At 48.7% G+C, this 15759-nt stretch overlaps 1 protein-coding gene across 1 annotated transcript in view; it reads left to right on the top strand.

The window, feature by feature from the left end:
* Window positions 1-14816, top strand: part of SORCS3 (sortilin related VPS10 domain containing receptor 3) — a 481141-nt gene extending 466325 nt beyond the window's left edge. Inside the window, exons 24-27 of the mRNA XM_073354429.1 lie at window positions 704-803; window positions 4479-4584; window positions 11359-11519; window positions 12188-14816. Coding sequence (XP_073210530.1) covers window positions 704-803; window positions 4479-4584; window positions 11359-11519; window positions 12188-12252 — 432 coding nt within the window. The 3' untranslated portion in view covers window positions 12253-14816. The remainder of the gene's footprint in view (window positions 1-703; window positions 804-4478; window positions 4585-11358; window positions 11520-12187) is intronic.
* Window positions 14817-15759: the final 943 nt, after the last annotated feature.

The following is a 15759-nucleotide window of genomic DNA, read 5'->3' as shown; positions in this document are numbered from 1 at the left end:
TGCAACACAACGATCTGTGCGCTGTGACCCCGCCATGGAAACGTCACTGTGCAGCATGCTGGACTGCCAGCCCATAAGGAGCCTGCCCTCCAGGTCCCCCATCATTTGAGCAGAGGGAGTGGGCTGGGAGTTAAACAGCCTTCAGGACTAGATTCCACCCCTATTTTAACAGGAGCTGCAGGCCTGGAAACGGCAGGGGAAGGAGTGTCTCCAGGCTGGCCCACTGGTCTATTGACCCATGGTCTGATCCAACCTCCATTGAGCTCAGTGGGAAGGTTCCCAATGACTCCATCGGGCACTGGATCAGGCCCCAAGAGTGTTGATTGGGAGAAAATGAGGGGGATCCCAAAGGATCTTCTTCCTACCCAAGTCTAGCTTTCTTGTGATACATAGGAGAGCAGATCAGATAATCTGGAGTTCCCTTCTGGTCTTAAACTCTGGGCCTCTACAGGTCTTGGTTTCCCTTCCAGTAAAAACATCATAGCACACTCCTGGGGTCTTAAAATTTCACCTTTTGTGCCAGGAGAATCACATGGAACGACACTGAGTTCCTGCAAATGCCTCCCACCGCTCTTACACCCACTCCCCCTGCTGCAGGACGGGTTAGCTTTTAGCTTTCAGAGACTGCTTGCGTCCCAAGAGGTTCTGTGTTGCTGGTACTATTGTCCATTTTGACCCCACATATCTCTGATTGGTTCACCAGGTCGTTGAAATCCTCTTCAATGCTCTCAACCAGAACCTGGTCCAGTTTGAGCTGAAGCCCGGCGTCGAAGTCATCGTGTACGTCACGCAGCTGACGTTAGGTAGGTGTGGAGTCCCACGTAAGTTGTGCTTCCCCCGTTACTTCTCACAGGAGCAGGGACACACCCCAGCATGCTACTGGCATATAGATAGATGGACCCTGGGGAAAGCGGAGAGTCTCTTAGTCATTCAAGCTGTGGCAGAGGGAGAACAGAGGCTGGCAATTGCATCCTAGCTCCATCCCAGAATTTAAGGAGGAGCCCACACTGTGAGCAAAAGAACCCAATCGAAATTGGGTGGCACTGGGGTCTGTTTCCTAATGCAAAGGTATGCTCCCCGTTACCCGGCATTCTCCCTCCCTGCACAGGACCCTCCACTAGCCAGTCAGCCCTGGAGAAGGGCCAGATCCACACCATTTGGCTCCAGATTGGGACTCGAATTGTTGGAGAGTTTGGGGTGCTGCAATGTGGGATCATGGGTTCAGGCCCACATCTAATCAGAACCTCCAAAAAACATCCCCTTTGTAACGTTTATCCCCCCCCTTTTAAATTGGTTCCTTTCCAAAGCTTCCCACGATAAGCTAATACCGTCCCAGCCAAAGGAGGGGCTAGATCAGTGAAGCTCTCGCTCCTTGGCCGGAAGTGTGTTCGCTTAAGCTTTGAGGGGGGAGATGGTTTAAAGGAGAGGCATTCAGCTTTGGAAGGGGGATGTTCTTCAGAGGTGCCTGACCAGCTTCAGAGCTTGCTTCCACCAGCCCAACCCTCTCCCATGTCTCTAGGTAGCTCAGCTGAAGAAGAGAAAGGGCTGATTAAACCTCGCTTTAGGCAAATGGCTTGGTTAGGTGAAGAAACCCCACTCTGTGACAAGAAGCTGCTGGGGCTCAAGGAATGGTTCCCTGGTCTTTGTGGTTAGATCCTGAATTTAACCTTCTGCAGATGGTTCACTGGCCCTTGTTCTTTTGTCAGATTGGAAGGTATTTGCCCACTCTCCGTTCTTGAAGCATCTGCACCACTTATTGACATCGGTCAGGGAAACAGCGTAGTCCGGTGGATGGAACAGAGGCCTGGGTTCCTCCTGGGCTGTAATCTTAGCTCTGTCACTGACTCTCTGCATGACCATGGGCGGGTCACCTTGGCCAAAACTTTTGCACCCCTAACTGGACACCTTTTGGGTCTGATTTCCAGAAGCGCTGAACACCGACAACTTCAATCATAGCCAGTAGGAGCTGGAGTGTTCTGTGCTTCTGAAAATCAGCCCCAAGGTATCTTCAGTTGGGTGCCCAAAATCTGAGACACACGAAGTCTGCTGCCGCTTTTGAAAATGTGAGACGTAGCTGCTCTGTGCCTCATAGAATATCAGGGTTGGAAGGGACCCCAGAAGGTCATCTAGTCCAACCCCCAAAGTTTACCCATTTATAAAAATACCATCATTGTAAGGCTTAGTTAATGCATTAATATCTGTAAAGTTTTTTGAGACACTCAGATGAAAGATCTTTTATAAGGCCCTGATCCAGTGCCCAGGGAAATCAGTGGGAGCATTTACATTGACTTCCATGGGCATTGAATCAAACCCTTATTGCTAATTAGAGCTGGGTGAGGATCAAGCCCTTATTGCTAATTAGAAGTGGGGGCACTGGGGAGGGGGAGAGAGACCAAGCCACCCAAGAATAGCCCATAGACTCTGTGGTTCGGGGCACTTGTGTAGGGTGTGAGAGATTCAGGTTACAGTCCCTGCTCTGCTTGATTCAGACCAGGGACTTCAACATGGGGCTCCCATGCCCCAAACGAGTGCTCTAACAATTGGAGTCTCACTTTTTGGCTTTGTCCAGAAATTCCATCCTGGACCTGAGAAACCTTCCCAATGGAAGTTCCATCGAGGCTGATACATTCGCGTGAAAAGTTGAGACTGCGATGAATCCTTATTTTCCGACAAGAAAACATTTCCCCCCCAAAATTCCCAGCCGTCTCCATTGTCGCTATAACAGTCCTATACAGGCAGCTGCTGCTCTTTCAGTGAGCATGGAACTTATGAGAGGGAAATGTAGGCATCTGCCGGAGGAACACTTGCCTGAGAGTGACCCATCTCTACAAATGAGCCCTGACTAAGATTAAGCACCAGCTCTCCATCTCCATCTTCACTCATCATAATACATCCCCTCCAATCTTTGGCAGCCCTGCAACCTACCCTGACGTGGTGCTCTTAGCGAGAGATGAGAGGCCGGAGAGCTTTTAGCTTTTGCTCTTGCTGACCACCCCTTGCAAGTACCTGGCCAGGTCTGCCGTGCAATATTTCAATGATCCCATTAAAGGAAATGGGGGTTCTGGTTCCCGTTGAGTTTGTCTCATAGAATAATGGGATTCACATTCCTCATTCGTGAAACATTCAGAGCCAAGAACTAGCTTAGACCATGGCTCCTGACCTCTCTCCCAGCTACTGCCTTTGCTCAGGCCATAGGTGGCAGGGGCAGCCTGACGCTGGTTAATTTAAGTCGTTGAGATTGCTTTTATTAGGAAGCAAATTCCTTACCGGTGGTATAAACATCAGGCTCCACAATAACAAAAAGCCCCTCACAGACTGTTACCTCTGGGGGAGAATGATAGACCCTGATGGTCAGGGGTGGACAGCCGATTAGAATTAAAGTGTCAAATCTGTACCCAGATCTCCAAGTTCAGGACTCAGTATTTGTTATAAATACTGCAACTGCCAAAATTCAGATCCAGGTGAAGATTCTGGACAGCCTTCCGGCCTCCCACAGTCTAGGGCAGTTTGGGTCTGAGCTTTTGCTTCAGGTCCTTCCCTCTACAGTGTTTAGATTCAGGAGGTCCAGCCCTTTCCAGCAATGAGAGTCTGAGCCAAGCTTTCTGCAGGCTGGGTGCTTCCGTGGGAGTTCTGAGAACAGGGTGCTGGCAGTCTCCGCCTCTTGGATTGCAAGAATCAGGGCAGGGACCAGGAGTGGCTTGGTTGGTGTAGACACCTCCATGTCTACTGTGCTATATAAGCAATGGAGAGTTGTAATAATGAACCTGGATCAAATGTTCTTTGCAGGTTCAGGAAAGTTCAGCTGCTACTTAAAATCATTTGCAAGAAGCTAGAGGGTCAGTGCTGGGATTAAACTCAGGAGTTCTGAGTTCTCAGTCCCAGTCTTGCACACTGACCACTAGGCCATGAGAATTCTGCCCCAGACCAGCGGTGGGAGCAGCTACCCACACAAGGCACTGCATACACTCTATTATAAACCACCCAAACCATATCAATAGAGGTGGGTCGGCGCTGCAAACTGCTGTGGAATTTGGGAAGCAGCAGGGGGCTGTTTGGTTGGAGGGTTTTGCTTTGGGCTTATCTCCAGCATAAGCTAACAAAATAAAAACATCTCGGCACCAGTCTTATCGAATCACCCTTCAAATCCTTTATGCTTCTGCTCCAGCTCCAGTGAAAGCTTCAAACAAGACAGCCCGAAGAGTTAACAAGGGAACAGTGAGTTTGTCTCAGCACAGCCTGATTCTGCGTTTTTATCAGGAGCTGTTACAGGGCATCGCCAACTCAAATAGGAGCTTCTCTTTCAAAGGCAGGGGAATTGATTTGTCTCATACCAGCTGGCTCTGCTCAAACAGCATGTCCCACACAGCGATGATAGGAAAGCAGATGCTGCAAAGAGAGAACCAGGTTCGGCTGCCTGGTGCCCAGACCCCCCTGGTTAATGGCTTCCCAATATAACTGTCTGCCCTTTCTCTTTGCAGCGCCTCTCGTGGACTCCAGCACCGGACACAGCAGTTCAGCGATGTTGATGTTGTTGTCTGTGGTCTTTGTCGGCTTGGCTGTTTTTTTAATCTACAAATTTAAAAGGTATGTTGAGAAGCTAGCCGGGGAGGTGGCTCTTTCCAAGGAAGCCTGGCAAAGGGATGCTGAAAATCCAGAGTTTAGAGCAGGAGAGCCGCGCTCCCTGATATGGGGGGTCTAGGATTGAATGACATAAGGGATTTGCGGCCAGAACCTCCCTTGACTTATATAGTTCCCTTGTCTTCTGTGGAGCTGTGCCAGTTTCCATCAGCTGCAAATCCAGCCTCTTGGCTTCAATACAGCTATCCTGATTTAGATCAACCGAGTACGTGATCCACTACGTTCAGTGGTGCTCCACTTCTTATCCCAGCTGAGAAGCTAGTCCTCGCTTTGGACTGATTTAGGATGTCAGTAATGTAATTACTCTTCCCTAGCCAAAATGATGAAATGTGCTTGCCTGTAAGGGCTGTGACAGACACTGGACTGGCTGCCACGTTTCCAGGCGGCCAGGCAGTCGAAGATACTGCCAAGTGGACCGTGTGTTACACGGGTACAAGGTGCACGTACAGTACATCCAAAATGTGGCCACCCATTAGGGTTACGGACCTGCAGTGTTCTGCTGTGTTTGGACAGCTGGGACCTAGTGGCGTTTTCTTACCTTAGCTACGATGGACAATGATTTACATAACGGGGGAAGGGAGGGGGCAAAGGATCACCTGAGGTTTGGCCAGCTCAGTTCTGCACTGCTTTGCACTTTGCATTGTCGTTTATACTTACAAAAAGCAAGGGTAAAGCAAGCATCTCCCAAGGGGTAGCGTTTTACAGCCGCTTTGCACAGGTGGGGCACAGGAGAATCAGGCCCTCGATATTTGATTCCTGTTGCTGCCTGGTCCCAGGAGATGAGTTTTGTCTCCACGTGTTGCTCACCACAGGTAAACCCTGTACTCAGACTGCTGAGTGCTAGCATCAGAACGCAGAAGCCCTCCATTGAGCAGTGTACAAATGATGTCGTAGGAGCCAGTGTTAATCACTCTCTGTTACTTCCCCATCACGTCTGCCCTGCTCTCAAATCAACAGACGATTTTTTTCCCCACGTAACTCGTTGTGAATGCTCCCTGGGACCTGAAAAATCAAGCTGTGTCTTGCAACAGCGCTAGAGATGGGCTTGAACCAGGACCTGAGTCAAAGTGTAGAGGGGGCTGTTCAAAATCCAAATTCAGCAGAGCGTTCGGTATCCATACATATCATGGAACCTGCAGCTGTTGTGACCCGACAGGGAGCTTGTCTGTGTCTGACATGCAGAGAACAGATACTTCCATGTTAAGTGCGAAGGTGCCATTACCAGACTTTAATATAAACACCCCGTTCCCGAGCAGCGGTCAGGACGTGCATTGTGTCCATTATACTCTGCTGCCTCAAGTTGTCAAAGAAAACTATGGGACAAGTGTGCTTTGTTTGCTGAATGGCTGCCTAATGGGCATGCTTCTTAGGCAGACAGAACTCTTCTTAGTGTAATCTTTGCATCCAGTAAGGTTCCTGCCGTGTTAAATGGGCTGCATGCCCAGATCCAGCCCCGCAGCTGTATTGTACTGTACTGGAAATACAGATTGGATCTGATTTTTGATTCTAGGCATGAATACGTTTTAAGTTTCTAACTCCCAAATCAGAGCCTTTCCCCGACAAGTCCCAGCCATACGCGTCTCTCTCTGACTCTTCTTCAGGAGGATGTAAGGCTGTGCCTCCTAAGGCATTCTTGGGTTGCAGACAGCCTGGGGTCTCGAGAGTCGAAAGCAGTCACTCAGAGGGGCCTGGGCTCTATGCTCCAAGTTGAAATCAATATCATTGTACTTATAAAAAGGAAAGGCCGCTCATTTCTGAACTTTTTAAATTGAAATTGGCTGGTACCATTGCCTAAGGGCTTGATCCGAAGCCCACTGAAGTCAGTGGGAATTGAGTGCTCTGATCCTGCGGCCACTGAAGTGAGTGGGAAAGCTTCCATTGGTTTCAGGAGAATAGGATCAAGCCCTTAGTGCCCAGGATTTTCATCGGCTCAGATGCAGCGTTTCAGCCTCCTACGCTTGTCAGGTCGATAGCACAAAGCCACTTCACTGTTGCTCTCTGCTCCCGCGCTGTGATGAAATGCAGCTTGCCAAAGGAGTGCCGGCCCTGCTCCTGAGCATGGGATGCCATTCCAAGGACAGGAGGCCCAGTGAGATGGAGAAGACACCTCTGCCCTAGAATGTGGGGACCAGAGGCTGGACTTCTATAGGAACCTTCCTTTTGGAGTGATGCAAAATCCCAAATCTTTCCTCCCTTGCCCGTGGCCCCACATGAGGCTTTCTAATCGAGTTGTGTCTGGGGCTTGGTACAAGGGGAATGGGCTAGTAAAGAGGAGTCAGTGCTTCAGGGCTGGAGCACCCCTGGAAAAAAAGAGTGGGTACTCAGCACCCACCAGCCGCCTGCCGATCAGCTGTTTGGTGGGTCCCACTGATCAACTGTTCCTCGGTGGGTGGGAGGCACTGGGAGGAGGGGGCAGAGCAGGGGTGGAAGAGGTGGGCAGGGCCTTGGGGAAAAGGGGTGGAGTGGGGCTGGGGCCTCGAAGCAGAGCAGGTGTGGAGTACCCACCTAGAAAGAGGAAAGTCGGTACCAGGCAGCTTGGCAAACCAGTGTGTGCAGCCCCTTGAAAGATAGCCCCTATGCTGCAGCATCGACGGCATCCTAAATGCAGCCTCTCTGAACCTCGCAACCCCCCGAAAAGTGCTCCCCACCTTATGCACCCCTCCCACCTCCCCAGGCGGGATCATTACAGGTGCCTGGTATGACTTTGCTGTGACCCAGGGATGGGGAGCCCAGACCCTACACTCTCTCCAAAGATGTGGGGCAGGACAGCTCTGGGCTGTAGAGGACTACATTCTTAGCTGCTTTGTCCAAACCAACACACGCCACTGCAAATGACAAAGGTTGGGGTGAAATCCGGAACCCCAAATGCCTAACGGCAGGGTCACGGAGCAGAAAACATGCTTAAACCCCAAGCCTGCTGCCTCTTTGGATTAGAAATTATAGCATGCAACAGCTCTCAATAGAGAAATGGGCATAAAGTAAACGCTCATCTCCCACTTCCTCCAAGCTGTCGGTCCACTGGCAGTGTGTACTTTTATGATTAGCTAGAATCACTGTCTGAATACCAAGTTTCTGTTTAGAGAAAGGGGGAGCATGTGGCTGCATAAATGTTTAATTCTGCAAATTTATAGAATTGGCATGCTGCTGGCTTCCACACAGCCTCCTTATTATGAGTCTGTATGTAAGAGACTCAGCCGATGCGTTAGAGATCCCTGCTGCAACCTGTTCTCCCAGCTTGGAACCCCTCTGGCTGTGAAAGAAGTGTGTGTATGTGGAGGTCACTCATTACAGGGATCAGAGAATCATAGGACTGGAAGGGACCTCAAGAGGTCGTCTAGTCCAGTCCCCTGCACTCAAGGCAGGACTAAGGTATTATCAGACCATCACTGACAGGTGTTTGTCTAACCTGCTCTTAAAAATCTCCAATGATGGAGATTCCACAACCTCCCTGGGCAATTTATTCCAATGCTTAACCACTCTGACAGTTGGGAACTTTTCCTAATATCCAACCTAAACTGCCCTTGCTGCAATTTAAGCCCCTTGGTTCTTGTCCTATTCTCAGAGGTTAAGGAGAACAATTTTTCCCCTCCTCCTTGTAACCATCTTTTATGAAGGTGAAAACTGTTATCATGGCCCCTCTCAGTCTGCTCTTCTCTAGACTAAACAAATCCAATTTTTTCAGTCTTCCCTCATAGGTCATGTTTTCTAGACCTTTAATCATTTTTGTTGCTCTTCTGTTCTCCACTTTGTCCACATCTTGCCTGAAATGTGGCTAACAGAACTGGACACAATAGAATCATAGAATCATAGACTATCAGGGTTGGAAGGGACCTCAGGAGGTCATCTAGTCCAACCCCCTGCTCAAAGCAGGACCAATCCCCAATTAAATCATCCCAGCCAGGGCTTTGTCAAGCCTGACCTTAAAAACTTCTAAGGAAGGAGATTCTACCACCTCCCTAGGTAACGCATTCCAGTGTTTCACCACCCTCCTAGTGAAAAAGTTTTTCCTAATATCCAACCTAAACCTCCCCCACTGCAACTTGAGACCATTACTCCTTGTCCTGTCCTCTTCTACCACTGAGAATATTCTAGAACCATCCCCTCTGGAACCACCTCTCAGGTAGTTGAAAGCAGCTATCATACCCCCCCTCATTCTTCTCTTCTGCAGACTAAACAATCCCAGTTCCCTCAGCCTCTCCTCATAAGTCACGTGTTCCAGACCCCTAATCATTTTTGTTGCCCTTCGCTGGATTCTCTCCAATTTATCCACATCCTTCTTGTAGTGTGGGGCCCAAAACTGGACACAGTACTCCAGATGAGGCCTCACCAATGTCAAATAGAGGGGGACGATCACATCCCTCGATCTGCTCGCTCTGCCCCTACTTATACATCCCAAAATGCCATTGGCCTTCTTGGCAACAAGGGCACGCTGCTGACTCATATCCAGCTTCTCGTCCACTGTCACCCCTAGGTCCTTTTCCGCAGAACTGCTGCCTAGCCATTCGGTCCCTAGTCTGTAGCGGTGCATTGGGTTCTTCCGTCCTAAGTGCAGGACCCTGCACTTATCCTTATTGAACCTCATCAGATTTCTTTTGGCCCAATCCTCCAATTTGTCTAGGTCCCTCTGTATCCTATCCCTCCCCTCCAGCGTATCTACCACTCCTCCCAGTTTAGTATCATCCGCAAATTTGCTGAGAGTGCAATCCACACCATCCTCCAGATCATTTATGAAGATATTGAACAAAACCGGCCCCAGGACCGACCCCTGGGGCACTCCACTTGACACCGGCTGCCAACTAGACATGGAGCCATTGATCACTACCCGTTGAGCCTGACAATCTAGCCAGCTTTCTACCCACCTTATAGTGCATTCATCCAGCCCATACTTCTTTAACTTGCTGACAAGAATACTGTGGGAGACCGTGTCAAAAGCTTTGCTAAAGTCAAGAAACAATACATCCACTGCTTTCCCTTCATCCACAGAACCAGTAATCTCATCATAGAAGGCGATTAGATTAGTCAGGCATGACCTTCCCTTGGTGAATCCATGCTGACTGTTCCTGATCACTTTCCTCTCATGTAAGTGCTTCAGGATTGATTCTTTGAGGACCTGCTCCAATACTCCAGTCGAGGCCATATCAGCGCAGAAGAATTACTTCTTGTGTCTTGCTTACAACACTCCTGCTAATACATCCCAGAATGATGTTCACTTTTTTTGCAACAGTGTTACACTGTTGACTCATATTTAGCTTGTGATCCACTGTGACCCCCAGATCCCTTTTTGCGCTGTTCCTTCCTAGGCAGTCATTTCCCATTTTTTATGTGTGCATTTGATTGTTCCTTCCTAAGTGCAGTACTTTGCATTAGTCCTTATTGAATTTCATCCTATTTACTTCAGACCATTTCTCCAGTTTGTCCAGATCATTTTGAATTTTAATCCTATCCTCCAAAGCACTTGCAACCCCTCCCAGCTTGGTATCGTCAGCAAACTTTATAAGTGTACTCTGTATGCCATTATCTAAATCACTGATGAAGATATTGAACAGACCCAGAACTGATCCCTGCGGGACCCCACTCGTTATGTCCTTCCAGCATGACTGTGAACCATTGATAAGTACTCTCTGGGAACGGTTTTCCAACCAGTTATGCACCCACTGTATAGTAGATCCATCTAGGTTGTATTTCCCTATTTTATTTATGAGAAGGTTAAGCGAGACTGTATCCACAAGGCTTGTTACCCTGTCAAAGAAAGCCATCAGGTTGCTTTGACATCATTTTGTTCTTGACAAATCCATGCCGACTCTTATTTATCACCTTATTATCTTCTAGGTGTTTGCAAATTTATTGCTTCATTATTTGATCCATTATCTTTCTGGGTACTGAAGTTAAGCTGACTGGTCTGTGATTCCCTGGGTTGTCCTTTTCTTATAGATTGGCACTATATTTGCACCTTTGGGGGACTCCGAGGACAGATGTGTGATGGGATAATGCGGGGTGGGTGTGTGTTTGTGTGTGTGGATTTGTTTTCTCTCTGGTTCCCAGAGACAACTGGAGGCTCTGTTCCACACAGCATCAGAGAACTCTTTTTCATTCCCCCCTTTCCCCCACCCCCACACACACTGCTCACAGCTTAAGACAGTAACTTTCCTACTGCTGCTTCTTCTGAAAACAGAGCTGAGATTCCCTTGATCTACAGGCTCATCTGGACAGTTCTGGGCCCTTTGATCCTAACTGGAGCTTTCCTGTTCACTCTCAAACCTTGATTGGACTGTTCAGGCCCCTTTTAGGGTCTGGTTCCCTTCACCTGGTGGACAGAGCCTTCTCCTACCCCTTATCCATTGCTGGAGAGTTTTGCACCATCTTCCTGGTGTACTCTTCCCCTTCATCCTTTGCTGGACTTCCTTGCACCCCATACACCTGGTTGGGTCTGTTCGATTCTTCCCCTGCCCTGCCTGTTTACCCTGCTTGGTACATTCTCTGTCCATTACTATTGGCAAAAATTCTTGGTTATAGTTGGTGGCTGTTGTTTCATTCTCCAGACCCTAAGCTGTCACTGGTGGTGGCGGTGGAGACTCTGGCCTGTATTGGTTGGGAAAGCAGCCTCCAGACCCAGTATGGCCATTCTTATGTTCTTATGGTTTAATTGCTCTAATGAGCTCAGTTCTGCAATGCCAAAGGCCACTGCCTGAAAAAGGCCTCTTGCTTTCCTTCCTTGGGCAGGAAAATCCCGTGGGTTAACATCTACGCTCAAGTCCAGCACGACAAGGAACAGGAGATGATCGGTTCCGTGAGCCAAAGTGAAAGTGCCCCCAAGATCACGCTGAGCGAGTTCACTGACCCTGAGGAGCTTATGGAGAAAGAACTGGATACTCGGGTTATAGGTAAGGCATGACTCCCTCTTGGCGAGCAGTCATCAACCCGGAGAGCACACTGGCCCTGGAGATACTGGCAGAGTCCATGTTACCAGGGTTCAGGAAAACAAATGGACACTGGCCTGGGTAACAAAGACATCTCAGGGTGTGAATGGGATGGGACACCTCACTGCGGAGGGGTTGTATTCACATGCACAGAGTTGAACTGATAGCCACATCTTGGGTCAGGAAGAATTTCCCCTCCAGAGTGGGGAGCTTGGGTTATGTTGCACTTTCCTCTGTTCTTGGCCTTTTCCATACTGGGATTCCCCCTTCCCAGCTAGCTGGGACCCCACTGCCATTTATCAATGTGTGATGGCTCTGTGTGTGTGTGTGGTGTTAGCCTTCCACATGTGTGTGATCTTGACTCCCATGATGTTTGGCTGGGGGATGCAGCCCAAGCTTGGGAACCCTAGAGCAAGGCCCAGGTAGGTTCAGGAGGGCTTATCCCATGTGATCCGTTTCCTGCTATTGCAAGAAATATGGGGTACATCCCCCCACCACCACCCGACTTCTCTCCCTAGACTCGGCCTGTGTCCTGCTGCACTGTGGCTCATCTGTACCCATTGCCCGTGGGCGAGAGGCGACAGGCTGGGCTGTTTCATGAGCTTCCCTTTTCTCCCTCTTATCTTCTGCAGGAAGCATCTCGACAATTGCTAACAGCGAAAGCACAAAGGAAATCCCCAACTGCACTAGTGTTTAATAGCGAGAATCCACTTGGTCTACAGCATTTCTGGCTTTTTATTTGTAATTATTATTATTATTGTTATTATTATTATTATTATTATTAAAAAAAGAAAATGATACGTCATTATCATCATTTGTGGGGGGCTGGGGAGAGGTGTTTTGTTTACCAGGGCCACTTTCATAAACGGCAGATAGATGCTCAGCATTTGGAAAATTCCCATTGGTTACAAATAACGATTGTAGGCCGAGACTACAGGGCTAAGCGATTTGAGTGCCCGGTTTGCATTAAAATGACTGGGAACCATGTGTCTAAATCTCCTAGGTGGATCTGAACGTCTCAGCAGAACTGTTGCAGGCAAATGATCCACTTCCCGTCTCCACACCCCGCAGCAAATCAACAGCCTAAGACACTGGAGCTGACTCTGCAATGTGCTGAGTGCCCTCAGCTCCCAATGACTTGCAGGTCTTAGCCGGATCGTGCCCACTCAATTGACTCTCCTTGTCCTTTGATGGGGAAACCGAGTGGCGTTAACCATTTGGGCTCCAAAGCTGGCGGGCGGGATGCACAAGTAGCTACCAAGAAGCGTGCACAAGTTTATGAATGAGGCTCCAACCTGTGCATCTGACTAGCGAGGATACCGATGGCATACTGTAGATAATTCCAGTGTAAATAGCTTTTTATTTCTTGGGAAATAATGTAATGTTTAGTAAAAGAAAAGTTTAAAAAAAACCAACCCCACACAAACACACCAACCAGGCCACCAAGGACCCCATGTGAAGTTCTTGTGCAACACATGGGTTCTCAATATATTCCAGTTGTCTGTCGTATTTAACTCTTTCAGCTCTGTCTGTGTTACATGGTGGTTTTTCTTTTTGCATAATGGGAAGGATTTTTTTTAGCGGGGGGAGTGATTTTAAGAGGCAGGAGTGAGGATTTCGTAACACACTTTAACAATGCGCATTGGTTTTTCACCCCAGTTCTAGAGCTAAGCCAATGCTCGTAGACTTCCAGTGCAGAATCTGGTGACACTGAGTAGAGAACATGATGGAAGCGAGGAGAAAGGATCTTGTTCTCAATGACGGGCAAACCTCAAAGTAGTAGGCTTTGAACAGGCTTCCTAAAGCCGGTCCTGATCCCTACAACCCCTGCTCGTAATGGGCCAGATTCTGATATCCTTATTCGCACTGCGGAGTACCTTTGAGTAGTCTCTCTGAAGTCATGCTCCAGAGTAAAGGGCACTTCTGTGTAAGTAAAGGTATCGGAATGGGGCCTGACGCATGTATTTAGGGACTGTGTGGGGGAATAAGGGTTGCAGTCTCAAGTCTGGTGCAAAGCTGAATCGGCATTTTCTCCAAACCTCTTGAGTGTGCAAAACTGAGCTGGGATTCTCCAAGGCTTCCTTACCAGCCTTGCAGGGCAACTGCTTGTAGGCCTGGCTGGAAGTGCTGCAAGAATACCTTTTGATGGTTGGTGCTGCCTGGTCAAAACGTGGCCTCAGGAAAGGCAGCATGAAAACAGGATCAGAGGATGCGAAGTTCTCTGAAGGTTTTAGAGCCTTCTGACCTCTTCCGTTCCGGTTCCAAACTGGGGGAGTTATCCGAGCAGGAGGAAATGGGGAAGATGCTAAAAATGGGCCCAGTCCTGCAAGGGTCCAAAGGGAGCGGAGAGTGCCTGGCTGGGGCACCTTTAGGAGCTGCTCAGCCTCTTGCAGGATTATAGAAAGCGGAGATGGGTTCCAAGTTGACGCCAGCTCCAAGACTCCCCGAAGTTTGGGGTGTTTGGATTCAGTGTTCCAGGTCATCTGCCCGCAGAGCTGAGCAGGAGGCTAGGCTTTAAAGCTCACTGGAAGTGTTACTAGTATCACATGCCTGGGGCTCTGTTCATCAGATGGAAGGTGGTTCAAAGATCTTTACAGGGAGAAAGGCTGGGAAGATCCTTGTGCAAAGAAAAAAGCGGCCCCTATGTCAAGATTCAATCAAACCAGGCAAATTTAGGGAAATGGCATTGTGTGAAACATTAAAGAAAAACAACCTCAAACCACTGCTGCTCCCAGTCTAATCTGCCACTTAACACGCTTGAGGTCCTTTCCATCGGTTTAAAAATAATTTCCCTCACCCTGTCACTTCTGCTCTAGTTCCTGATACAAACAGGAGACTGATGGCTATGCTTTCCTCTCTGACCTTGTGCTTCCATCCATCACATGTGCATACCCTCGTTCTGTTACGCTATCCTTGCTACTGAAACCCCAAATGTTTTACAGTAATGGGCCAATCTGCTGATAATACTGTCACAGCAGGGCCATTATTTTCAAATAGCATCCCATTTATATGGGGGTATGTGCGTGCGTGTATGTGATTTGCCCTACTCAGACTTTAGGCGAAGGCTTTGTGAGCTGCTGAGCAGAGAAATGGCACTTGGTTCCTACCAAAACATTGTACCAAATGATTTTCACTTTGAACATTTTCAGAGAATTTTACAGGGATTTTTTTCCCAGTGAAATTAAATTTGGAATTGATTCAGTACAAAAAAAAAAAAATCTCGTGGGGTTCCTCCCCCCTTTGCCTTTTTCTGCCTTTTTCCCATGCACATTGTGGGTGGGGAGGGGTGGGGGATCATGAGAAGGGAGGGGAACCCACAAAAAATGAGTAGTTTTGCTCATGGGGAGAGCTGGAAAATAGGACCCTTTTTGAATGATGCAAAGATTTGGCACCAAAAATGCTGTATCAGTCACAAAGCCATGTTTGTGTTGAGGGAACGTTTCACCCATCTCTAATCCTGAGCAAAACTCAGCTTCCGTGGGACTCAGCAGGAACCGGGGGTTTGATCCGGAGCCTGCTGAAACCAATGGGAGTTTTGCCACTGACTTCCGTGAGCTTTGGATCAGTCCCTGAGACTGCATGCTCGCACTCTCCCTCTCTTAGAGTCCATCGCCCAGGCTCTGGGAGGTGTAACTCTCCGCTTGGGTAGACATACACATGCTAGCTCTGCTCAGGCAAGCGCCTAAATATAGCAGCGTGGGTGGGATTGGGCTCTCAGTTCAGCCTGTCCCAAGTGCTTTTTATTAAAATAATAGAACAATGGAGAAAGAACGCCAAGAAATTTGAAGCCCTGTGGCCCATCTGGGCCATAATGCTGGCTGAAACTAGCAGCTCCATACTACCCTTCCTCACAGCTGCTGTGGAAGGGGGTGTGGCTGTGTTAAGGGGCGTGGCCAGAGCACACTTGTACTCCGCGAATCCCTGGTTGCAGCCACCATCAGTTAAGCAGCCCTGAGGCCGCTCTAAATTGCTCCAGGAGCCCCACCAGCCCCTGCTTAGTCCTGGGGATGGTGGGGGGGGGAGCACAAAGGTGGCACAAATCCTCATGCTTCCCTTTGGCGCCTGCCTGTATCACACTTGAGGAGCAAGGTCAGAAACTCTGGTTTCTTTTGAAGAGTTAAAAAAAAATCCCTCCTTTTATATTGTAAGGATTAAATGGGGCAGACAATTGCAATACTTCTATTAAACACGGTAATACAAATGC

Source organism: Lepidochelys kempii, chromosome 7 (genome assembly GCF_965140265.1).
Source record: "Lepidochelys kempii isolate rLepKem1 chromosome 7, rLepKem1.hap2, whole genome shotgun sequence".
NCBI lineage: Eukaryota > Metazoa > Chordata > Testudines > Cheloniidae > Lepidochelys > Lepidochelys kempii.
This window is presented reverse-complemented; position numbering and strand designations above follow the sequence as displayed.